Source organism: Pempheris klunzingeri, chromosome 20, assembly GCF_042242105.1.
Source record: "Pempheris klunzingeri isolate RE-2024b chromosome 20, fPemKlu1.hap1, whole genome shotgun sequence".
In the NCBI taxonomy this organism is placed as follows: Eukaryota; Metazoa; Chordata; class Actinopteri; order Acropomatiformes; family Pempheridae; genus Pempheris; species Pempheris klunzingeri.
The window spans coordinates 14,748,547-14,776,054 of record NC_092031.1 but is presented as its reverse complement, the minus strand read 5'-3'; the positions used below and the strand labels follow the sequence as shown (position 1 = coordinate 14,776,054).

The 27,508-nt window shown below is 42.3% G+C and overlaps 1 protein-coding gene across 1 annotated transcript; it reads right to left on the bottom strand.

The window, feature by feature from the left end:
* Positions 1-7,805: 7,805 nt before the first annotated feature.
* LOC139219751 (heparan sulfate glucosamine 3-O-sulfotransferase 6) lies at positions 7,806-26,762 on the bottom strand. The gene is made up of 2 exons (XM_070851700.1): positions 26,099-26,762; positions 7,806-8,955 (listed from the first exon to the last, which is right to left on the bottom strand). The coding sequence occupies exons 1-2, from the start codon at positions 26,575-26,577 to the stop codon at positions 8,337-8,339; spliced, it is 1,098 nt and encodes a 365-aa protein (XP_070707801.1). The 5' UTR covers positions 26,578-26,762; the 3' UTR covers positions 7,806-8,336.
* Positions 26,763-27,508: the final 746 nt, after the last annotated feature.

The following is a 27,508-nucleotide window of genomic DNA, read 5'->3' as shown; positions in this document are numbered from 1 at the left end:
CCAAGGATACAGTCAAATTAAGAACATACAACAGAGACTTCGCAGATTGCAACTCGAAGGCATTTTCCACTAAAGAAAAGTCTCCCATGTTGTGTGTGAAATAAACCTGAGTGAGCAGGATCTGGAAACAGCTGTGTAATGGCAGGTCCCTGGCATGGAGTCACACACAGTCACAGCAGGCTAATGAACACTGAGTGAAGAAGAGGAAGAAGAAGAAGAAGAAGAGGAGGGGTGAGCAGGTGAGGTAGGGGGTCATTTGGGGTTTTTAGGTTAACTGCAGAAGTCTTTCTCTTCTGTTTAAAAATGTGATTAAATCAAACAAAATAAAAGATTAAATAAATGGAATCTTTCTCAATAAATTCTAATGAGTAAATTAATTTACTATATTCTTTACTATATTTTTTTAACAAAACATTTATTGATGCATTTATTCATTATTTTTATGTATGTATGTATGTCAAGCTGATCATGTTATGCGTATATACCACAGACAATTAATATCTTCTCCAATGCTCAATTTTCACTCTGGCTTTGGTCAATCACTGAAAATAGTCCTTAGTGTGAAAATCATTTACACAATCATTGTAGAATCTAAATAAAAATAATTATTATCCATGAACCATTAATAAACAACAGCCATAGTTCATTATCAAAAATAACTGCATATCCCCAGTAGGACAACTAGCCTCCTCTTTCTAAGAATGTGCTTGTTTCGGGACTTTGACATGCACTTTAAGGGTCAAAGGTCACCCATAGATACCCACTGTGGGGTCAGCTTCATTAGGTGTTAATGACCCTCCCTGAGGGCAACTTGTCGTCTGTGCTTTCTACCATTTTTTTCTAAGCTCAGCTTCTTTTTTTATAATAAAAGACAACCTGCTCCTTGATATCATAAACCATGCATTTGAAATCCAGCTCATCTGGCTGTTCGTCCACTTTCTCTGTCTGCCTCTTCTCCTGAAACGTTAAATGACTGAACCACCAAACATCTTGGATCCAAAACAGCACGAAACCTCATTGAACTGGCTCTGCTGAACACATGGTGGGATCAATGAGAGAGCCCATTCATTAGGAAAACTGTCATCAGGAGGCCGTTCAAATGGAAAATAGCACAAATGAGCATGTAACACAGGAACTTGGATTCATTCCTAGTGATTTGTAATTAATCTATGGTACATGTCTTTGTTCCTCCCTTGATCTGCTAATTAGAGAGGAAACTCGGGTGCAAATCCTCTCCGCTTCGCTAGAGGAATGTGGCTCTTCAAGCCAAAACCAAGTGTTCTCTCCTAATTTGAAGCTTGCCTGTCAAAGTAGAGAAGGCCTCATATTAAAACAATCACAGGCTGTATGATTTGGCGACCATTCAGGCAATTATGATAAACAGACAACAGCAGGACTGAGAGTTTGAAGAACATCTTTTTGATGTTCAAGGCTTTGATTCCAGTTCCCTCTTGTGCTGACCAAGTTCTTGTTAGCAGGGTTTGAGTGAGATTCAACAGTCCTCTCGCACTGAGGAACTGACCTGTAGTTCAATAACCATACTGCCAGCGCAGTTCCTCCAGGGATTTTTGAATGTATGTGTGTGTGTGTGTGTGTGTGCTGGAGGAGGGCACACTGCACAGGTTTAAAAAAGAGGGTCACGCTTTTTAAAATGAGTAAAAATGTGTTAACACTCAAATTGAAAGCTCTAGTTCTTGGCAATAATAAACACATTTCTCACTGACGTAAATGAATGGCAAGTAAACCACTTTAAATATCCTAATATGAAGCTATACAAATAAATAGCGGCTGTTTATAACTCCAAATAGCCTACAGACATATTAGGAGACAATGGGCCCCTTGATACATGCAGGTTTTGCGTCTCTTTGTGGTTGTTTTGCATCTGTTTGGAGTTACTTTTTTTGTCTGTTTGGGGTTATTTTGTGTCTGTTTGAGTTTTGTCTCTTTGAAGTCATGCTGCATCTCTTTGTGAGTGTCATTTTACGGTCATTTCCCATTTCTTTGCAGTCATTTTGCATTTGTTTGTAGTCATTTCGTGCCTCTTTGTAGTCGTTTTTTATTTCTTTGAGATTGTTTTCTGTTTCTTTGTCATCTCTTTGTTGTCATTTTGCATCTGTTTGTCATCAGTTTTAATCTCTTTGTAGTTGTTTTTCATCTCTTTGAAACTGTTTTCATTTTCTTTGTAGTTTGTGGTCATTTTACGTCTCTTTGTGGTCATTTTGTGTCTTTTTGTAGCCATTTTTTTTATCTCTTAGTAGTTTTCAATCTCTTTGCTGTCTCTGTAGCCAGTGTCACCCTTCTCCTGACCCCCCCTCAATCATTCCACCAAGGGCGTGAGCTGTTTGTTGCCGCTGATAGTTGAACTATGCTTGATCTTCCATTTTATGATTCCTCTCTTGTGCTAAAATTGACATGGTTTCTACAACAGAGATGCATGTTTTGATGTAGGTTTGTTAGCCAAGAGTCCCTCAACTTGTGAGTCTTTACGTAATAATTATCTGAAAATTGTTTCAGCCTGTGGCCTGAACATTCAGTGTCCGGTGGTATATCCTGAGAAATATCGTTTGGTGTCTGGCAACAATGAATAAATAGTTGGATAGTTAGTGCTTAGCACTGAAGGTTTCTCCAAAGTTAGAAAACTGCCAGACAAAATGTGGTACATGTTAATAAAGGATCTTCGCGTTGAGAGTTGAAAAGTTAAGGTGTCAGACTCAGGTATGTCTATCTGACAGCAGACTCTCCACCTCTTCCTCATACTTTTATACTTTGAGGTCAAAGGGCAACAGATGACTCCTCTATCAAATGACCACCAGGACACACCCCACCCACAAAGAAATCCCTCTGCCAGGCAGTTGTTTAATTTAATCTACTCCTCTTTTCAGGTTATGTTACACTGCGTGATCTACCTTTCAAACTGATATATTATTTTGTAGCTGATTGAAGTCACACCCAGCCACAATCTGGCAAAGCACAAGGGATCATACATAATAATGTCACGCGAGGGTTTCTCCCTGAACAATTTCCTCAATAATGACCAATTTAACTCTATCATTCACAATAAATGAGCCCATTACAGAGGGACGGTAACAGATTAATCAGTTTCCCCTCATCAGTCTGAGAATAACATATCAGGGTCAAATGACCATAGGTGACCCTGGTGGTGGAATGCACTTTGACCTCTAACCTCTGGGCATACCAGAGGGCTGATCCTGACCTCCACAGAGAAGAAGTCGTGGAGCAGAGGACTGACCACTGAGCAGTTGCTCAAGTCACTTCAGGAGTGAGAGGAGATGTTGTTTGGGTCATTAAAGGGGAATGTGGACAGTAGATAGGCTGTGTGTGGCTGTTTTGCTGAAGAACAGGCTTGTTTTCAGTGTTTCAGTGCTTATTCAGCATGTTTTTGGCAGGATGTAGTCAACCTATTGAGGAGCATGTAGTCCTCCCGCTGAACAATGACAGAGCTTGGAGTTGCACATTTTAATGGAACACATCTGTCACCCAGTTTTGCTTGTGAACATGGACTTTGTTTCAAATTCTTCATCAGTGTGAGTGTTTTGGTCAGTATGTTGGTCAGTCCGTCCACCTTTTTTGTTCCAAACTGAAATCTGAAATTAACTGCCATGATGTTTAGTTCAGATATTCATGGCTCTCGGTATCCTACTGACTCTGGTGATTCCATAGTGTCACTGTGAGGTTGACATTCGGGGGTTTGACTCAAATTTACCTCGAAAACTATTACATAGTTTACAATGAACTTTGGTTTGAACTGTAATCCCCTGACTTTTCTTCAAGCGCCATTATCACGTCATATGTTTAATTAGTCAGTAATTTTAGCATTTTGGTTTGTGACCAAAACTAATTACATTCCCATCAGCATCAGATGTACTTTTTTTTTAGAAATCGTCAGCATGCTAACACGCTAAAGTAAGACGATGAACATGATACACATTGCCTAAACTTTGGCACTGTAGCATTTTCACTAGTAACATGCTGACATTATCATTTATCTGGTAAATACAGCCTCACAGAGATGCTAGCATAGTTGTAGACTCTTATGCTTGATTTATGGATGATGCATCATCCATAAATCATGGATGATGCATTCACGAGTGACGTCACACCGTCAGACAAGGGTTCCATGTGGCTGGGTTTCATCTGTCTGTGCACATCCAACATTTTCTGATGGGCAGAGATTTTTTTGGGGAGCTGCTGGCAGAGTAGTGGAAAGGAATGTGAAATTTATTGTTGTGCTAAGTGTAATGTCTGATGCTCAAGTCTTTCAAGTTGTGTTCAAACTAATGCTGATAAATATGAAGAAGCATTTTCTTCATTTTGGTCATGTGATGCCAGGGTGTGAGAGGACTCCACTCTGTGGATGGGAAAAGTGGAACTTGATATGATATTACCTTCAAACAAGCTTTGTGGGAATGTAAAACAATGCTTCACAAAACACATGCCTGACAAACATTTGTTGAAATGTTTGGTATTTCAGAACAGAGGGTGAAATTTCACCAAATTAAGTTCAGCAAAGAATTAATGTGCATCAGTGTGGACATGCAGTGAGCACTGCAGTATGCTATGTAACTACCTGGTAAGTGTTGTGGTTTCTAAAAACGTGTCTTTGTCCTCCAGCTGTTCCATGGTTGATTGAACCCATGCAGTGCCCTGTAAGCTGCCTTCCAGACTGACGGGCAGTCCTCTGCCGCCCAAGTGAGGACACTTGACCTTCTCAGTAAGGGTCACCAGTCACTTTCATTAGGAGTGTAAAGATCTGAAGGGGTGACATTCGCCCATCCATCCCAATATCCGGGTTTGGTCTAATCCATGCCTATTTGTATCCTATGCACCCTCAGTGGAGCCAGACGCTCACATGGACCATTGACAGGAGGGTCATTGTGTGTGCCACAGAGAAATGTATCAGGAATGGAGCCAGGGCTTTTTGGATAAAGGCCTGTTCTGCAGACCTGCAGCTGAACCATCTTGTTTGCATATCAATACCTTCAGGCCTGAATAACTTCAGTCAGCTGATGAATGAGAGATTTGCTGCTATCTCAAGTCTCAGGGCTCTTTGGTGCAGAGAGAGACATAAAGGGAACTTTTCACCAGCGGGAAACTCGACGACATAGCTGGCTGGTTCCCGTTACGCACTCCTCACCCATGAATGGGGTTGTGTGACCTGAAGATATTCTATAACTAGACAGTATGAAGGGTGGAAAATGAACACCACACACCTGTCAAATGCTAGCAAGTTTTAGTAAAACTTCCCTAAGGTGACTGATCATCACCTCAAGACTATTCTGGATTTGTAGTTGGCTGTAAAAAGGTTGTTGAATGTGTTGAAGGTGTTGAAATAAAGAAACACTATGTTTTACTATGATATCATCATCTTTTAAAGCGAATCTGCTAGTAAACAGTTGCTTATTTAACATATTCAAAAGATACAGAGTAACATTTGCGTTCTTTTGGCGTCGTGTTTCTGGACACCTGGCAAATATAAGCCAATTATTGGCTCTCCCTTTAGTTCTGTTTCTGGTCTCCACTAAAATAAATATCTGAAAATATCTGCCTCTTTATCTGTTTTCCACTCAGCCCTGGAAAGATTGAAACCACACCCTGGTCCACCATCCATATGTGCACCCTTGTGTATGTGTGTTTAGGCCCTGCATCGATTACACATGTATGGAAGATATATCAGGTGTTAAATAATATTTTACAAATGTATGATAGCGACCCGCGCTCGACCCCTGAGTTAAATCAAAGTGACAGTGGGACATGGTACGTATAAGCACACATCCCCGCCGCCAATAAACTAAACAGGCAGTTATTGATCTGCACCATCTCCCTTCAGTGGAGGTCCCAGAGGTTGAGAATGCAGTATTAATGGATCAGGTGGGAGTTGTTGTATGCCCGTGTGTGTGTTTATCTGTGTGTGAGTGAGTGTATGTGTGTGACATACATCCACGCTCATAGCTCATGCAGGGCGACTCCATTAACCAGCTCGGCAGCAGCGGTCAGCAGTTTATGGCGACCAGGCTCACAGGTCAAGGGGGAGCAAAGGGGTCAAAGATTGCCATCCCCAGAAGGTCTCCAATCATCCCAGTGAATTGATTGCTTACACATCAGAAAAGCCACTGTCCTGCGTTAACTTCAAATTTAGCACTGGATGCCTGCAGCCCCCCCCCCCCCCCCCCCCCCCCATCAGCCACTCCCTCCACCAGCCTCAGTCCATGCACACTCCAACTGGGAAGTATTGACTGACTGACCACTCATTCAAGCTAACAGGAATAGCACTTTGGGAAAAATGCTTATTTGCTTTCTTACTGATAGTGGCATGAAAACACAGTCATATCTGCCTGTTCTATATGAGGTTACAGCCTATTAGCTTACCACAGCATGAAGCCTTGAAACAGGGGACAATAACTGTGTCTGAAGGTAACACAATCAGAATTAAACACATGCTAATTAGTTGGCTTTGGAGGTGCTGGTAGGCTGATCTGTTTAACCAGGCTAGTTGTTTCCCTAAAACGGTATCCATATTCTCATCTGTCAGCAAGACAGTGATTGTGCGTATTTCCCAAAATGTCAAAATATTCGTTTGACCATGATCATAGTTTTGCTGTTAATTTTCCAACATTGAAAGCAGCTTTGTAAACTGCAGCTGCGTCTTCTTGCTCTTTTACTGGCATACTGTTACTGGCATTACTGATTGTAGCCCTGTGGAATGATTGTGTTAATGTCAGAAACAGGGAGAAATGTTTTAAGAAAATGTAATTGCCTTGACATTTTGGTGCTGGTAGGTGGATTTTGTTACCTTTGGACTGAGCCTTTATGCTAAGCTAAGCTAATTGGCTGTTGGCTCAGACTTCATTATTCAATAAAATTCTGCACTGAGCCCATTCAAAACACTTGATTTTATAAATAAAGTTAAGATTAAAGTAACAATCAGCATTCTCATATATTATAACCAAGCCAGCTTTCTCTTAAATGTACACAACAGTGATTAATTGTATTTTCTTTTCTAATCATCTGATGTCTCTTAGGTCTCTCTGAGGAGAAAAAAATCATCTGCTAAGCAGATGTAATTTATATTCCTGGCAGCAGCAATATTGGTTTGCTTGGAATAAACAGAAAGAGGATGAACTGAGTGGTTTTCAGTAATTCAGTGCAAAAATGAGCCAAAAACACATGTTTTAGAATAAAAGTTTTAGTCAGAATTTCCATCAGAATTTCAAATACAAAAGTCTCAGAGAAAACATCTCAACAATAGTTTGTCATCTTATAAATTAGAAATACACAGCTGCATGTAAGTACCGTTTGTGGAGGTGTCTATTGAATGAAGTAGAAAGCAATCACAGATACAGGGGTTGTCTGTAAAGAATATTTTAAACAAGCACTGTATTGGCGACATAAATAACAGCAAATTTACAGCACACAGTGGACTGTTTTACATTTCTGGTGCTTTTCTGGACAGGTACTAGTTATCCTCCTTCGTCTTGATTTATTTTTTTCTTTTTAATAAAAGTGAAGCACAGTCCAGAAAAGGAACTTGCATATAAAGAACTGAGGAAAGAAGAAAGTCCTATAACTCCATACTTTGTATGAACTTTTCAGATACTTTACCCACGGGGGAACTGAACAATGCTGATAGGATAAGGAGGATAATGAATGAATGAATACTTATTTATGAATACAACACACATTTTCATTTATTATGATTGTACCATTGTGCATAATTCAAAACCCTTTACCCTTTACCTTTTCCCTCACTGCCAGTGGCATTTTTTTTGCAGAGCTCCAAACTCTAATATGTCATTTGGTTTATCGTAGTTTTCCCTGGCTGTCAAGCCTGGTTAGTCTTTTGGCATTTGGTTAAACTTCAGGCACATCTCTTTGCGGTGTTGGCATCCCTCTGGAGGTTATTTTCAGTATAAACGTTATGCTGTTAAATGTGTTGGACAGCAATGAGAGCTTAGCGTACTTCTGGCACTCAGGTGCCAAGAAGTTCCAATTTAAAGCAAACCACCAGTATGCTTTGACCTGGCTTGTGCTCATCACACTGAAGCAGCATGTGCCACAAGCAGCGCTTCTCCCAAGCCTTTGTTTACTATTGTTTGCTGAAGTGGCTCAAGGAGATTGAAGCTCTTACAAATTATTCTGTAGGAAGGCAGGAGTTTTCATAGTCAGTTTTCATAGCTTAGGAAATAAAGGAAATGTTTGTTTTGCACAGTAAAAGCTTTGGTAACAGACAATGTCTTCAAGATATCCCTGTTTGGTTTTGGTAACTGGCTGAACAAGAGTGCTACTGACAGTTTTTAAGATCTTTGGTGAGTAGCCGTTCAGTCCCAGCCAAAATTGTGACCGGTCATTTGGTAAAACTTGAGATTGAAGGGTCTGTAGAAGTCTCTGAGCCTAAGCAGGACCTCAGAGGGGATCTGGGGATGGGGCCTGCCCTTAGACTTCCCCAGGCAGCGTGGCCTGCTGCTCCCCTCGGGCTTCTTTAGGCAGGGGAAACCTTTGGTCTGGTTGAAGTAGAAGTGCTTGTCTGTCACCACGCGCTTGAGTCCCAGGAAGTCCTGGACCCGGCCCATCTCGCCTGCCGGATCCGTCACAAGGCGCTCGCCGCTGACGAAGAGAAAACGCGAGAGCGGGAAGAAGCGTAGCCAGTTCTCTAGGTGCTTGGCGTAGATGCCAATGCGCACGGCACTCCAAGATGTGTCGATGAGGCCTGTGGTAGCATTGCGGAAGGCCAGGTTCTGGAAAGATGGGAGCCCGGGAGATTTGGACACAGTCTGGGTGTAATCAGAAACAGCTCGCGTCACAGGGTCGCGAACCACTACGATGAGCTTGGTGTGGCGGCTCATGGAGAAGACACGGCGAGGTGCTTCTTTAGTGATAAAATAACTTGGGGTCTTCTCCATGGTGATCTGACCCTCCAGAGTACGAGGCATCAGGTTCCTGCAAGAAAACGAAAAAGACAGAGACAGAGAAAGATAGAGAGAGGACGCTATTAATAAAACTGTACTGCAAAAATTCCATGTGAGTATACTTGAGAAAATACCAACACACTGTATCCTCCATCTTACAAATATAACATCTATATATTAGACAAATTAATACATTCCCTTGATTTTTCTCATGATCCTAACAACATTCCTTTGATGATGCCTCACTTGCCCTGAAGGCTTTTTGATGTTGCTTTATAATTAGTGGGCTAAATCTGTGATTAGAGGGAGATAAACATGACATTTGCTGCTGGCATTGATGGAGTGACCATGTCAGCACAGACTGGGAGAGAGTCTGTGAGTGGCTACTGTAGGAAAACCACAAGGCTATATTAACCTCAGAAAAGTAATTTCCTCTCATCGGGTGCCTCCTCCAAAACAGGCTTATAACAGCCCGCACTCTCCCTCTGCTCTTGTTCCTGAAAGCCGAGGGACTATCCCGCAGGACTGAAATAATAGTCACATTACTGTCATACCACTGGCATTTGTAGTCTTAAAGCAGGATTGGAAGTTACTTTCAATGCTACTATATTTTTTCACCTTATTTTCCCCTTTTGTGTGTTCTACGGGCTATTTCTTATCACATGACAGTGTGTTACTTGCCAAATGTAATTGATTGCTCATTGAAAAAGTACATCACTCAGTCTGAAGTGCCTGAAACAAGTCCAAATCTTCATCATCCATCACACATAATGTATCTAACAGGTGTAGAAACCGACCTGCCTACCTACTGAACAACACAGAAGATCAGATCAACAGTGTTCAATAATAATTCTGTTTTTATCACAACTGGGATCCTGTCTTATTCGTCATAAAACTGGTAATAAAAACGTTACACTGCCCAAGTTAATAGGCATTTTTCAGACCAGGCACTTTAGCTCGTCATAGCAGGAAAAGCACAGGTTATTACTGGCAACATTAACGATGGCTCTGTTTTATTAAAGTGTCCCTGCAAACCATGACAGCGTGCGCAATAGCAGGACACTGAAACCAAAGCAGCAAAATTGAATTCAGCCATCATTCATTTTAATATTTAGACCCGTACTTCTCCTACTGTGTCATGTCAAAATGTCTTCAGTGAAAAGGGTCTGACGTGGGCTGACGTATGGGAGCTAAGGACCATTGCAAGCAACATGAGTAGTCAGGCAATCAGACAGCTTCTAAACAAATCTCCGGCTTAGCAAAACTTCCGAAGAAAAACAAGCTCTGTCTCGGAATAAAGTGGTTTAGAAAATCAGGCGAAACATTCGGCTTATTTACAACCTGTCTGATTGTCTGACCACTTGTCTCTTGCTTTTGTTACAGATGCATTGCCATGTTGTCTTATTTCATAAATTAACATGATGAGTACAATGTTATCATCACTGATTGAAATGAGGGTCAAAGTTACAAAAACAAGACCCAGGTAACACTGGAATTATCCTTTAATTGAATTGATATTTTGGCTACAGTAGTCTTATTAGCCGTTCCTATAGAATAAACAGGCAAAAGTCCAAAAGTATCCTGTAACAAACAGGTTAGCCGAGTATCGTCTTATGGTAGCCATGTGTTTGCATTCAATCCTGGTTATTGCCTTTGGCCCTCTGATTGTTATTATCATCAGTGGCTGAGGTATTCTGGGCACACTTTGGCTTTTAGACGACTGGGCTGCCCTCTTCCTCTTGATCTTCAACCCTACTTAGATGACTCAGAGGCTGTGAAGACGTAGTAGTGCCTCAAAAAGTTCAACAAACCCTGACCAAAGCCTGCGTTTGACTGAGAGTCCTTCTAACGTGCCAGAGCGGATTGTATATAAAACGGGGGAAATGGGAGGGAAAGGAAAACCTATTTGTCATGTGCCCTTTATTTCATTCGAATGCTACTGTAGCGCTAAAATGGAATCTAATAACCTCCGTTGTGAAAAATATCCTGCCAATTTTCCTCCCTTTAAAAAAAAAAAAAAAAAAGAACAAAAAAACTACAGCCTCTTTTGTTGAGTTTATAGAGTAGATCTGAGTCTCAGGCTCAGTTTGTGTTATAGAAATCTAAGCAGTGAGGAATGCCAGTGTTGCAACTGTGAAAGATCCCTCAGCTAATTTCCATGCCCCCCCAACCCCCTCTCCCTCCTCTGCAGGCGTGTGGTGACGGTCGGGTCGGAGTCTTCGTGGTTGGTCTGTAAGTGAAGGGCTTATGGGGCTCAGGGCTCTGGTGTGTGGTGATGGAGCTGACTCTGTTCCTCTTTCTCTGATCCAACACACACTGTCTGCTCCAAGTCCGGCATGTCCCCTGGCATGAAGCTGCGAGGGTAACACCAAATACACAACTTATGCTATTCATACGAAACCCCTGAGTTGTATTACAGGGGCTAAACAAAATGGGGAAAAAAACACAGCAAATACCAAAGGGAGAAAAGTTTACGAAAACAACACTGTTTCTATGGCTTGTCTCGACATTGGGATGTATTACAATGAGTGTTTCAGGCCAAAGCGTAGGCTACAACCTACCGCTCTGATGCCAAGTTTCTGAGACTGTGGGCCGGGGGCTTATTTCTGGTCACCGCATGACGCGAGCGGCAATATACTTTTTATGAATCTCTATTCCAGAAAAAAGAAGCTAAAATTCTCATTTGGATCTAAGGAAAGTTTAACAACCTCAGCTTTGAGAGGAAATCCCCCCCTCCCCCCCTTTTGGATACTGTTACTTTTCACGTGTCATCAATCTGTGAGGTTATTTTGTGGTAATTGCATGCTGTTTTGGTTCACCTACTTTGCGTCGACCTGCCTTGTATACCTGTGTTTCCTACATTTCACGGACTGACTCTCAGCAGGAAAACATGTCTGACCAATTAAGCATTTCCAGCGCAGAAAAAGGGAGCGTTGCATCCTTTAATCAACGTATTTTTGGCTGCAGTGCACTCTCTCAATATAACTGTCAGACGAGTCTGCTTCTTTTACGATGAATTTCTCCCAGTGTGACTCTTGAACATTAGTGTAACACAGTGGCTGCAGAAGTAACCCCTCTGCTCTGAGAGGACTTGAACTAAAACTGGACAGTTACTGTTGACGTTTTAGATTGTGGAACATTTTTCTCCTGTCAAACATAGTTTTCCTGACGTTAAAAAAAGGAATATGAAGAACAACACACACTACCAGACAACAATATGGTCCCAGATATGCAAGATGCAGGATAAAATGTAAGATATATTTTGCAGCCCAGAAACAGGTCTGATGGCAAAGACAACGGAGGTGCCAGTGTGTTTGGTGTTTTGCGAGCGTGCCGATAGCACAAATCAGTCTAATAGGAGCCATGATGTTCCACTCAAGGCTGAGTGGGGCTTCCATTGACATCGTGTTTACATTTTGGACCACTAGCCTGTAATCACAGAACAGCCTGGCTACAACAAAAAGCCCAGGAGGAGGCCACACAGCGGTGGAGCAAAGGGAAGGAGGGTGCACAGAGAGGGGATAAGAGAAGACAAGCAAACGTAGAGTGGGCATGAATAAATGGAAAAGGGGGAATGAGAGGTGAGAGCACAGATGGAGGGAAGAAAAACAGCAGCAACTCAAAGAGGGCACGAAATCCTCTCATTAAGCAGGAGTCACTGTTCAGGAGCGTCTAATCTCTTTTTCTCTCATGAAGATAAAGCCACAGTGTTTGTTCTTTTTATCTGATACCAGCTCCTGCGAGTGACGCCACCGACCGCCGGCCTCTGTGTGGTTTCCAAAGGTAGTTTAGGGAAACCTGGTGATGTTTGTTTTCATCACACCTTCACCGTTAGCATCTGGAGCAGGAATGCGGTCAGCTTTGAAAGCACGCAGATGTGCGTTTATCTGTGCATACAAATGTGTCCAGACGCACAGTTAGCTGTGCTCTGTGTGGGTGGGCTGAGCTTTACTAGGGGCTGTTTGAAGGACTGCAGGCTAATAGGCTACTGTTTATGACTGGAATATGGGGATGCGTGAGTGGGCTGTGTATATGGACCTATGTCAGGCTCTGAACAAAAGCAGCAGGAGACGAGCAGGGGCTTCTTTATGAGGAGGTAGCAGACAAACAGATAATCTAAATACCATTTTCCACTCCTGCCTGGAGAGCCAAGTTGATGTAACCACATATTTCGTCAAAACTGAGTTAACACCAGAATCTTTTGACATTTTTACTACATAAAAAATGATTGTGCCATAGAAATGTAAAATTTCCATGAAAACACTAAGCAGAATTTGCAGTAAGTACTAAATGGAGCTACAGTTAAGCCAAACTGCACTCTGCACACTGGCCTGGTAAACTGGGCTCCCCATACATCAAGTCAGAGCTAGCCAGTGATGATTTAACCACTGCTAGCATTAGCTTAAGGTTTATTTTGTGTCTTTGCCTACCATTAGCTGTTATCTGTGATTGAAAAATATCAACTTTGATAAAACTGAGATCGGTTTGCTATCACGCATAAATAATACAGCCGCTACATCCAATCACAAATTAGAAAATATCATCTTAAGTTTAGCCAGGCTTTCTATAGATTATTATCCTGTCATGAAGGGTAGGCTACTACTCAGCTTTGAGAAGACCTACTTTACGAAGTGGGTGCATGGGGCAAGGGGTGTTTACCAGGCAGGGGAAGTCACATGAAAAATGCTACTGAGCTATAATATGAGAAATTTGGGAATAAGTGGATTTAAACTAGACTTAAAAAAGTCAAAATATCTCATCCTCCATTGTGACCTTCTTAAAATCTTGCAAGTCTCCCAACTATGTGAATGAAATATAAAAAAGACTGTACTCCCTTGAAGCTAACACGAATTGACATCTATTAAATCGCTTACTATATGAATTTCAATATAAAAGAGAAACACTTGATCACTATGAACGATTGATTATAAATAATCAAAAATAATCACTCTCTTAACCAAAAGTTCAAGAAAAGAAGAATCTGAAAGAACCCATTATAGCCACCGCATTTTCCACTGGCTGTCCATCCCCACAGTGGAGCAGTGTGTGCAGTATCTGCAGCTTTAGTCTATCTGTAATCATTGCAAATTGCATAAAGCAAAGTCATTACAACCTATTTTCTCATCTGTTTTTCTGCCTGAATCAACTTCAAAAATTCTGTTGTCCCTGCTCTGTGATTTTTTTAGAGCTGCCCCAAACAAAGGGATTCACCCACTAAAGTGCCTCTCAAATATAACTGTGTGTGAGTATTTTTAAGTAATAAAAGCACCTGTAGGTACTGTAAACACAGTGGCTATTATCGCTTTTCTAGTGGGGAGCACACACTCCTTTTTCATTTCTGTTTGTGCACCACCCATCTCTCTCTGTGCTCTCTACTAAGACATACACTCATGCGTAAACACAACGCACACGCACATTAACCATCCGAACATGCCTCGCACAGGATGGATCCACATCTGGGAGCAATGAAATCCTCAGTGTGTGTGTGTGTGTGTGTGTGCATGGCGGAGATGAGGGAAGTGTTTCTGTGTTAGGAAGTTTCCCTCTGGTCCCAGGGTTCGGAGCTCTGAAAGCTGTGATCCATGCCGGCTCTGCTGGGCCAGAGGCCAGACCCCCGGACCCTCTTAATCCCGACCAGCCTGCACTGCACGGAAATGGGCTCTTCCACCCTGAAGGTCAGAGGCAGATGGTTGTGATTCAGAGGGCGAGACCACCGGGGATTCACGGGGATCATGTAATGCAACATGTCATCATGTGCAGATTTCTCTCTCTCGCACATACAATGTTTCCTCCTCTTCTCCTCCCTCCATGCCTACAGTTCTCCTTCTCTCACCTCCTCTATTTTTTCCACTTTTCCCGATTTCCCCCTTGCTACTTCAAAGCCCCAACTTGGCCTCTACTGTATCCTTCAAAGTGAGACTGTTATGAACACATTTGACACGTGTGAAGGAATTTTAAAACACACTGACATCCTCGACCACTACAGAGGGACACATGAAGACAGATACAGTCTGCCTGCGTGTGTTCAAAGATCTGTTAAAGCTGCTGCGAGGAGGGAGAAGTTTGTCATTACTGACGGCAAATACAGGGCTGAGGAGCTTCTGTGGGCTGATTAGAAGTCAGCGGTGACTGTAAGCAACTCAATAAAAGGGAGGTAAAGTAGTACTTCTCTTTGTGTCTCTTGGAGTCGGGCCATTACATTAGTTGGATGATGATTCTGGACAATCTTTAGCCTTTTGTTAAATGTATTCATTACTATGTAAAAATAGAGAGAACTTATTTTTTCAGGTATTCAAATTTCTGGCTGTCAGGCTGCCAAAAACAGATTTTAAGCCTAAAGTGATTAATGTTAAGTTACTGCATCTGGTTTTCATTGCAGATATTTTGTGTCTAAATGCAGTTTCAGAGGCTTTTCCTGTAAAGAAGAAAATTCAGGTGGAAATGGTCTATATTAAAGTTTTCGGAGTGAACTAAAACTTCTAGAGGGTTTCTGCAGTGATCACAAAATTCAATTTAAGCCCTTTTAAATACCACATAGAATGCAATTTAATACCTCTGCACTGTCAAATTAAATCAGTTAAATGCCTGAATTTATTGGCGTTTATATTCCGTTTCTGTTAGTACTTCCCAGTTGTATAAAACAATAATTCCTAGTCATATAATTCAAACAACCTGGAGCCAGATAGGAAGCCGACAATTGATGGATGGATCAAAAATGTATTCAGTGCTTTTTAAATCGTTCCCAGACCTGCAGATTCCCTGTGCCTATTGGCACAAGATGTTATGCATCAGCCCTTTACACAATATCTGCATTACATAAACCCATATTGCCCGCACCTCATGTTACTGTATCTCACTTCAGCATGTGTGTGGCGGGCTATTACACACTCCGAAGGTTACCGCCTGGCTGACGCACCACGGTGGTGAGGAGTATTTTTACCGAGGAGGTTTGCATCACTGGGGTAGGTCGGTAGGAAAGAGCTGAAGAATGCGTCTAGCTGAGGGGAAAAATAGAGGCGTAACAGTTAATAGAGACATCACAGGGCCTCAGAGCGGTGAGTGTATGAGAAGTGGTCAGTCAGAGTTTCCTCTGAGAAACCAGGGCAGCGCTAATGACAGAGGGAGATCTATGTGAGTGTGCTTTTGTGTGTGAATGCATGTGTGAATTTCAGCAAAGCCACTAATTCTACACCGTTTGAACCTTTAGCATTAGCTTGCAATTATTTGAATACACTGATGTAACGTGTTAATGATTCACCTTAGAGGAATACTTTGACATTTTGAAGAAAATGCCTGTAAAAACGTACAAAAGCTTAATTAGAAAAACAGCGATTCACTGTTTTATGGTGCTTTATGGCACATAAGCCTATAAAACAGTGTAAAGCAAGATATCAAGTGTTGCTGTAATTAGTGAGCTTTAGAGGTGCTGGCGCGCAGATTTTGTTACATTTAGACAGAGCCAGGCTAGCTATTTCCAGTCTTCATACTAAGCTAACCAGCTGCTGGCTGAAGCCTTACATTTACAGACATGATACTGGTATTAACCACAGTTAACTCTTAACAAGAAAGCGAATAAGCTAAATCCCCCAAATTGTCGATCTATTGTTTTAATCATTTGAAAGCTGTTCTGAACAGCAGTGTAATAAGACAGCCAAGTAGAAAAACTCTGACATCAGGGACAAAAAAAATAAGCATAAAGAGGTACATGATTGGCTGGACACACTGAGCAAGTGGGATGTGAAGTGGGAAGTGAAAAAAAAAATATCAGCAGTAAATGTCCTGTAAATGGCGGCAGTGAGAAAAAGAAGAGGAAGTGAAGAGCAGGAAGAAGAGATGCAGAGATTTCATTTCTCTGATAATGTAACAACCTGTAATGACAGAACACGGAAGTAAAGCAAAGCCTGTTATGTGTGTTTGAATGTTTGTGTATGAGTCTGCTGTATGTGTCCACATGAGTGTGTATGTGTGCGTTGCCACTGATTACTCCCACCCCTCCTCACTTATCAAATGGGAAAATCTGCAGTCGTGTTCCTGCCGGGCCCACACTGGCCTACTTGTGTGGCTTTATCTCCGAGCTGCCAGGGGCCTCGGGGCCCCACCCTGCCTTCATCCGATCTCCTGAACACAGGATGGAGGGAGGAACGGACTGACTGGTAGATCGGGTAGATCCTGACCTCAGTGATGTCATGATGTCCTCGCCACAGTTACATAATTGGGCTCTTGGTAAGATGGTGTGATGAGTTGGGAGTGTGTGTGTGTGTGTGTGTGTGTGTGGACAGCCTGGTAATTTAAATAGAAAATTCCCCAGGAAGAGCGCATGGAAGCTGAAACAATTAGTCAGTTACTCCATGAGGTGGTTACAGAAAAGTGATTTGAAATAGCTTAATAATAACTAATTGTCACATTAAGCAAAAATGCCACATGTTAACTGGTTCCAAATGTGAATAACTGCTGATTTTCTTATTTATTTATTTTGAATCACATTGTACTAATGTACTAACTGACAGAAAACAGTGTGACAGATTGACTTCTGGATTTTTTTTTTTTGCTACTGTATTTTCTGTGGATTTTATGGACCAAACATTTCCCCAATTACTTGACAAAATATCATAAAATCATTGTTAGTAATCAGATCTTAATCGTGAATATGAGCTATCATACATACATGATGACTTATAAAGAATGAATAAAAATATGCTTATATATCTAAACACTCTGTTACACTGAGGAACTACGGTCGCTTCAACATTATATTACTACGTTAGATAGATAGATAGATTTTGTGTGTTTCATCTTCAGTTCAGTCCGTCCAGTTAAAGATTAAACGTGAGACAACATGTACAGACTGTAATGTTTACCCTCTCTGGGTCTGCACAGGCGACTGAGAAAACAACCGCGCTCTCGCTAATTAAACAGCTTTTCTAAATGAGCACACACACATGTACACACACACACACACACATACCTCAGAAACACTGTAATCGACTCAATATGGACTTTTGCTCGTCTGGCAACTCCCCAGGTCCCGACCAATAAGAACACTCGATACTGTCCGATCCTGAAAACCCGCTTCCGTGCAGTTCCAGCCTGCCACTCCTTGTGGTTTCTCAGCTCATTGTTAGCAGCGTCTTAAGCTGAAAAACGGAAATCACTGCTGGCAGAGGCACCGCTTTTACAACTAGAAACAGTCCATTCAGCGGCCTGCTCTGAGTGCCATCCATCAGGCTCATCAGAGTGGACTCAGCAGGCCTTGGCTACGTTTACACACACATCAAGCATACGGGACGCAGAGGAGTTTGGATGGACATGAAGCAGGAGACGTTGTTGCTTTCCAGATTTCCTCCCATCTCAGCTTCTTGTTTGATGTTTGTGCTTGTCCTCAAACTCGGCTCGAGCTCTCTGTGCCAGAGTTTCAGGCGTAATAAATCTGATTTCCTCTCGAAAACCAGTGCATCACCGACAATTAACCAATTCTTCTAAGTTGGTTAAGTCGAAGCGATGGGAGTTTTCTACCAGGGTTTTATAACACACAAAGAAAAGTGTGTTTCTCTGTGGGATTTTCAGGGTGGCTGCAGGTTCTCACGACACCCCCACCCCCCCTCTCTCACCCAGGCAGTCAGACATTAAGCAGAGATAGACACCAGCGAGAGGTCCACGGCCACACACACACACACACACACACACACACACACACACACACGCACACACAGTCAATAATTACCTCCCTCTCCAGACAGAACAGTGATGGTTAACTGGGTGTGGGTTTGTCTTTTCTGTCTGTCAAAACCAAACAGCTGTAACTCTGAATGAATGTAACTGCTTCAGTGTGTTTCTCTCTTCCTCACAAAAAACAATCATGTAATTGACATACATGGAGACAGTGAGCTCATCATGTATTCACATCCTTTTTTCAGTGCGTTTAATTAGAGTCTCAAGACAAAACAAAGCAATTCAAAACCCTGAAATGATGATCTTGAGTGCATTGTATTGCAGAGATAAACCAGTGAATAAATTGATCCTCATTAAATTTTGGTATTTTGCTAATTGATCGATGTTTTCAGTCATTTTCCAGCTTCTACATTTTTAGGACTTCATTGCTTTTCTGTTTTGGTTTTATATCTCTGTTTTTGACTCTTGGTCTTACAAAACAAGCAAGTGCAGACCTCATCTTGGACTTTTTTTTCTCTATTTTCAGACACTTTATAGAAGAGTTAATCACAATAATAATCTGCAGAGACATCAGTAATGAAAATATTTTTGTCAAGCATCTGAATATTGTACACACAACTCCAGGAATGAGGGGGAAAGAAAAAAAAAAAGGTAATTTCATCGCATTTTTAAATTGCAGTAACATCCATATAAATAAGATTTACATATACATACTGTTCATATTGGTGAAGAAGTGACCAGATCCTATATTTATATAAAGGTAACATTGCTATAATACACAAATACTTACAAATAATATAAAAAACACAAATAATATACAAATATTAACAGAAATGTCCCAGACTGTTCTATTATTACATATATACAGTTTCATAAAAGTTTGTCTTAAACCTCACATGCTATATGTGCTATGAAGTTCAACTCACATGTCTTCTTCCATTTTCTATTCCTCGGCCACTTCCTCTCTTTCTCATATGAGTGAGACAGTTTTTGCCAGAGCGTGAACTTATTCTAATTTTTCTGTACTCATTTAACGCATGCATGCTTATTTCAACAGAAAGGTCGGTGACACACAGCAGACAGAAGCGAGAGGAGGCGGTTGAGAGTAAATAGAGGCAAATGACGGTGGAGGAAGTGGAAAGACGATTCATTCGCGGTCCATTAAACATGGCGGCTCATCAGTCATCCTGGTCTCTGTCTGTTTAACAAGGACAGGCAGTCTTTGATGAGTTTGTGGCTGAGGAAAAGTAACGGCATATCTTGAATCTTTTACATAAAATGCACTTTCTGAGTGTGACGGTCTGGACTTAAAACCCACAGGATTGAAATTGAAAAAATCAGTCACAGTGATGAACGGCAAAAACTCTCTCTGTTTCCCCAGTGGTCCTCTTATCCTGCGTCTCTCACCAGTCATCTGATCCCATTATTTCTGACAAGACACTGCATGCTGGGAGGGGAAAGGTCGACCGATGATAAGCTGTCAAAATATTGATGACTGAGTTGGATCAGACCTTTTTTTCACCCAGTAAAAATCCATACCTATCCCACACCAGTTTATCAAGTCATGTTTGATTATATCCTTATAGTTTTTCCAGCTTAATCTACATATCATATACATTCTGATTAATCCCTTTACGGGTAAATAGCAGCACGTGCCCTGTTATGTTTATTAGTTCTGACAGACATGCCGGATAGTGTTGCTCATGTTCATGAATATAAACCGACTACTTTCTCCTTCCTATGCCGATACAGCTTCAAATACTCGCAGAGCACTGAACCCTGTCTTCTGCACAAAGCCTTCTTTCTTCCACCGAGATCTATACATTTCCATTTTTCTAAATTCTTCCCCGAAAGCCTCTCTTTCCCCCCAAAACCTCTCCGTCGGTCTATAAAACATTCTGCAGCTTCCAGGAATGTGAGCAGCGAGGAATCCAACCGGAGAATCCCCTGTGATTGGTAGGAGAGGCTAACAGGAAATAAAACCTGGACATTCCTGTCTAGGTGGAGCATCCAGCGCTCGGCTGAATTCTACAACGAGCCTCTATGAGACCGCCAGAGAAGAAGAAATGAGTCGATACGGACAGAGATTTAGGGACAGAGAGAAGAAAACCACCGGCACTGACAGGGGCAAGGACTCGTCCGGTGGCTTTACATTACACAGTTTGAGTGACCTGAATGAGCCAATAAATCCATTCCAGCAACACTCAGACTGTGGGGTATAAATGTCAGCAGTGGAAGGGAGTAACAGCTCCTTGTCAACAAGATTGAATATTCAGAAGTTAATTCATTTCTGCTGCAACAGCGCGATAAAGGCGGAGAGAGCGAGAGATCAATAGAAGGAACCTATTTTAGGTGATCAATATCGGGAAATGACATTTATATCTGCTGGATATTTATAGCGTCAAGAAAAGGCAGCTAGGTGCTGAGAGGAACAAGGCGGGGGGGGCGGGGGGGGGGCAGACGGACTTCAGGTAGAGCTGAAGCAGTGTGAATGAATCCGAGCTCACACACCCACACATGCTCGCACACACTCACTTGCACACCATGGCTGTCTAAACCCTCGTTCTCCACCACCAAACCACAGAATCGTTTCCAGTAGATGGCAAAGCCAAGGCTTTTCCACATATAAGCATTTTTTCTAAAACAATTTGCCAAATGCTTCCTTTAAGGATGTCCATGTGTTTTACTTGGTTACCAGCTGAGGGACAGGGGCCAAGGCTCTCTCCCAGCTCAAAGACACAGACAGCACTTTGAAATGAAGAGCTCTGTCAGGGAATAAATGTTTAAGTGATACTTTCCAGGCCAGTTTCAGATGATTTTGTTGGCTTCACATACAACGGTTCTGTTTCCAATTGATATATGTGAATCACGGGGTACTTAACTTGTAATTACACTAAATGAATAATATTTTTGTAACTACATATGATATCTGGAAGAGTGGAATAGGCTGGAAGGCAGAGAGGGAAGGAAGAGAGGACAGGACAGGGAAATTAGATGCGTCTAATGATTATTCATCAGCCACCGAACAACACATGGGGAGAGGTCATTGTTTAGATACGGCAATCAATACTTAACATATTGTTACGCGAAATTAATAATTTCTAGTTAAGTGATGTCTATGTCAACCATTCATCCATCCCTTTTAGCTAGCTGCTTTTCTGCTCGCATACTAACTAGTTTTCATGCTCTTAATCATAATCACAATGCGAAGTGTTCAGGTGATACCAACAAGTCCATCAAATTTCCCAAACCAATTAACCAAGGCCAGGTCAGCATTTCCCGACCTGGCACTCTGATTGGCAGGACGACATCCTTTTGTTGGAGCCTTCCAAAAAATCGTGATTTGGGGTTAAAGCACTGCTTCTTTAAGGTAATGGGATCTTCGTTGTCCTTGCTACAGTAATACCCACGTGGTTAAGGTTACTGAACTGTTGTGGTCGTGGTTAAAAGACACCAGAGTTGAGCGTCAGAAGGATGGCGAACTCTGACGTTTGATGGAGCCGTCCATCCATCCCAACTTCATGTCTCTGAGGATGGTCTGTGTGTCGCAGCTGACTCAATATGTGGATATATGTTTAAAAATCAAATCACAGTTTCTGTTTTTTTCAAATACGTTGAGCTTCTCTGCAATCCATCCACGTACCCCCTGGCAATCGAACAACTACCCCCTGGGGTTCAAGCACTCCTGGTTGGGACCCACTGTTGAAGAGGGTACTGGAACATGTTTTAAACATTTACAACTGTCTAATATCACAATAAGAAAAGTCACAGTAACTCTTGGTGCCGGCCTATAAGCCACTGAAGTACACATCCCGTGGGTACAGTAAGCTTCCTCTCTAAAGGTTGAGGTGTAGGAATACTAAAGCGCTCATCATAGGCCAGTGCTACGAGGTGAGGGGGACGCTGGGCAGGGGGTGTTGACTAATGCTTCATAAGGCCTTGCTTAACTGCAACCGGAGGCCTAATCCCTCTCAGCCACTCCGCATGTCCCTGAGCTGTCCGTGTTAATGCCTGACCTGTCATTACACCGGTCCAATTCACACAGTGTTGACACGAGCTGTCGGCGGATTAGGACGGAGCAAAAAAAAAAAAAACACATTTCATTATGCCTTCAAGAGAGAAAAAGGAGAGGGAGAGAAAAAAGAGAGGTGAATACGTCATGTCTGTGTTAAGAGAGTACAAGGTAAGGTCAGTTTCCCATCAACAGAACGTGGTAAAGGGAACGTGTAAAGGTCACTGCTCTCCTCACCTTTATCCCTCTTTACTGTTCAGTTGTGCTTCGTCACCATACAGGGAACTACAGATGCTAGACTGTTGTTTCAGCTGAAAAGTTGAGGCTTTACCCTCACACTTGTTACATAAAAAGAAAAAAATTCAATCTTTGAATTAAATCTACTAACATTTCGGTTTTATTGCGCAATACAGTCCGTGCAAAAATACGCGATACACTAACAAAATGTGGCCAATTATACAGAACTCGCACAAACAGAAAGAGAAAAACAGAAAAAAATACAAAACAAACTTTTATATTAAGTATCAATTTTGTTTTTTTACACCAAGAGCTGAAGTGCGACCTTGTGCAAAGCGAGCACGGAGAGAGTTGCTATGGGAGCCATTTGGACGTCGATGTTCCACCAGGTTTTGCGGCCAAAGTTTAACTTAGGTGTACTTTAGTTATGAATAAACTAAACACCACAATGGGAGAGGATTCTGAGGTCATGGTGGAAATTATTTCACAGAGGAGAGAATGGCGGAAGGGTTAGTTTTGCGCATCTCTGAATTCAAAGAAACTGAATCTACTAAATCTACTGTCTGATCCTGTCGGGCTTCAGTAGAAAAAATCTGAAACCTGGTGGAAACTATCAGAAAGGATGGATATCAGAATCAGAATCAGAATCAGAATCAGAATTCCTTTAATAATCCCCAGGGGGAAATTGCTTTTTGAGATTTATGCTTTGTAGGATTATTTCCTGCTAATTACTTCGCTCTTGCTCGTCTGGTGTCCAAACGCTGAGACACATGACCAGAGACATTTCCAGTTATCTCTTAAACCCTTACATTCCCCTAAATCTCCTCTTGCGTCAGCTATGAACAGGATAGTAATGATAGTAGAAACTATGCAAAAAAGTAAGAGTTCTCCTTCAAGACAAAAATCCTACTTAAAATATTCACAACCAAGACACACCTTTTTACAGCTTCACGTTTACAGGAAATGTCAGAATTGGGAATGGCCTGTGCATCATTTTAGACACATTTCCCATAAGCAGAACAAATTATGTAGATCTAAGTCATCTCACCTATTAGAGCTGACACAGTCAGCCAGTTAATTGATGAGTTGATCCATGGAGGAATAATCTGAAACCATTTTAATGATTGATTGATCAAACATTGGCTGATTGCAGTTCCTGAAACGTAAGGCTTCCTGCATTTCAGCAGCAAATGTTGGTAAATTATTGTTAGTTCGAGATAATTGTTAGTTTCAGCCTCATCCTCTATCATTAACAAGGAGGGAGGACTTACTTCATGTACCCACAGTCAGCAAGCTAAAATTCTACTTTGTTTCGGTTAATCCTGCATTTTCACATCTATAAATACTGCAAACAGCCGTATTACAGACTTTCATGACTACTTGATTAACACACATGTCTGTATTGCAGCTGTTTCTGGTGGAGTCAGCTTTAAACTGAGAGTTAATCTGCCTCGACAAGCTGCAGTCCACATCACTCCTAATTTCATCATCACACATGCATGCGTTTTAATGTCGCTCGCATGCAAGCGGGAAAACCCCAACCTCTTCCTCTTTCTGACAACCGTACTAAGTAATAAGAAAGCTAATCAACACTTGCGCAAACACACACACACACACACACACTGACACAGACACAAACACTTAGATCTCTGATGTCACTTAGTGCTGTTCGGCGCCGAGCCTCACAGTGAACCAATCATTACCCTGCTGTATTGATCTCTCCCTGCATCTCTCCGTCTTCTTCGCATTTTCCTGCCACACCTCCGTGTTCTCATCTCCCTGCTTCTTTTCTCTTTATCAAACTGTCATTTACTCCCCACGTTTTTTTTTCCTCGTTCCTCCTCTGTAATGGTTCCCCTCTGTCCCTCCCTCTCGTCTATTTATCTCTAAGTATATCAATAATATATCTAATATATCCCTCATGTCCACCCAAACTCTTCATTTTCACCCATTTGATTTATCAATTTACGCACGCACTTTTTAATTTCTAAACCGAGATTATTGTCTCTCTGCAAGCTTCTACCCTCGCTGGAGATAAAATGAAATGGAGGCTCTTTGTGAGAAGAGAATCACGGCTGTCAACCTCCAAAAGCCCATTTTGACGGCTGATCCTCAAGCAAACACACGACTACCAGGCTGAGGGGTCATCCACACTATCACCATCCACAGGAGCCCATCCTCCCTCTGCCATCAGGCTGGTCGTGAGGCCCCCAGGGGACCAACATTGGACACTTAGGGAAGCAGCGTGTCAGCTCAATAAACAGCAATTTATTGGCAGGGGACTGAATGCGCTGCCATCCTTGGAAGCTATCAGCAGAGCCTCTTATTGGTGCTGAGAGATATTAATGAAGAGGGACTGAACACACCAGCATGAGCTGATGTGCGTGCCTGTACGGAAAACATGCTTCATGTGGACTAATAAGCGGAGAGTGCATTTGAATTATCTCGGTTTTTCTTATATCGTGCTCAGGCCCTTACATTTCATTATTTGCTATAATAAGGGAACAAGAAAATACATGGACATAAAGGGTTGTGTGCGTTTGGCTCTTGAAGCACATGAAAGCACTTTTTCTTCCCTCTGAGGTACCAAATTCTGCAATAAAGGAGCCCTCCATACACATGGAGTTTCAAAACCGGTACTTTTCAATTTGAAATCCTCACACAAGACATGCAGTTTCAAACTGAGTTCAAGTTCTTTAGATTTCAGTTTGTGTATATCTGCCCAATCAGACATCATCTGCCTGATCAGACAGGTCAGAGAAGATCCACGTAAGACACATCACGTGCAACATTTGCATGTAAAAGACATATCACAAGCATTATGCACCTTGAAGCATATTCAGAGGCGATCTCGCAGAACCTACAGATGAATGGGGCACTTGAGGTGAGGTGAGGCTCCCCTGCATGACCTGATGTTACTACTGCACATCAACATCACCAGGCCTAATGCAACTCATAAAGGAGTATTACAATCCAATATTTGAATTCATTCACCCTAGATCAACATCTCTTGGTATATTTGCAGCCTTAATGAACAGATAAGATAAGATAAATAGACCTTGAGGAAGAAAAAGAAAGTATAGAGCTCTAACTTAAATTTCTAGACAACCTCTAATCAGGCGGAAAGGACCTCTCTGCTCTGAACTTTGACCCATACAGTTCATTATTATTCATCATTTGCCTGTTTGAGGAAAGCGGGGAAACTCAAAATAAATTCTTAAGAAGAGGTTTAATCGAGGTAAAGAAAGCTGCTCACCTGTACCATTCCAGCCCCTTCTCGTAGAAGCGGTCAAAGAAGTGCGGCTCAGATCCGACGGCTCTCACGTCCGGATGGATGCGCAGGAACTCCAGCAGAGCCCGAGTGCCGCCTTTCTTCACCCCTATGATGATGGCCTGAGGAAACTTTTTGCTGCCGAAATTATTGGCTATAGAGATATTGTTAGATGGAGCGCTGCTGTGCGACAAGTCCGACAGCTGTCCCCGCACAAACGAGAGTTGAGACGCGTTGTACGCGCCGAGCTGCTGCGGCGACGCTTCTTGTCCATCATTTAAGATAATTTTGTTCTGGAAATTGCTTTGATGGTCGTACACGGGCCTGGGCAGGGAGTCACAGTATCCGTTGAGGCAGTAGAAGAGGTAAGTGAAGAGAATGATCATGGTAAAGAAGACGGACAGCTTGGACTGCACCTTCAGGTGTCCAAAGTTGAACGCAGCTCTCCATTTACTACATCCCATGAGTCGCAATCCTGGGCATGAGGACACAACGCAGGAAACATGCCCTATGAAAGGACTTCATACTACTGAATTGAAAAAGTTATTCAGACTAAGAAAGCTTTAAAAAAAACACCGCGTTCGTGCCACAGCAGCAAGTGGCGCCGAACCTGCCCTGCGCGCGTCAAAAGGCTCCACATGTTCCCCAGTTGGCTCTCTGTGGATCCGTCAAAGCATCACAGATAATTCATTTGTAAAATTGTTTTCAACAACTTGAGCAAAGTCCCAGCGAGGCTCCTCTGAAAGGTGGCGGTGTATTTGTGTCGCGCTGCGCTCCGCGCCGTCTGTGCGCTCCCGTGGCTCCTTGGCAGCGGGCGGCTCTGTAGGAAACCCTCAACACCCCCTTCAGCTTTGACGGCCAAATCCACGCCCTGTTGGTCAGACACACGCCCCCTCCATCCTCAACCCTGCCGCACTAAAATAACAGGGGAAAATAATTAAGATCCCTCTCCAAGCGCACAGAAAGGGGGAAACATTCATATCGGATTATTTTGAAAGCAATTTCAGAGAAATATGGTCATTAGTTTAATTAGTCATTAGGAGGGGGATATCTGGAACACATATCTGGGATAGTTTTTGATCACATCCTGAGGATGCAATTTCCCCTCATTTCCCCTTTAAATCGCCACATCCACTGCGCCTCGCTGCTCTGAGCTCCAAGTCGTTTCTGGCCCAAACTGTTCAGTGTGGACGGGGCTAGTGGCCACCTGCTGTCTGCTAGCCCTCCTGACCACACACCCCCATGGAGCCAACTATGACACACACATTTAACCTTTACACTCCTTCCCAACAGGGACAGACAGGTGTCATCAGCTTTCTCCTATGCCTTTCTCCCTGTGTGTGTGTGTGTGTGTGTGTGTGTGTGTGTGTGTGTGTGTGTGTGTGTGTGTGTGTG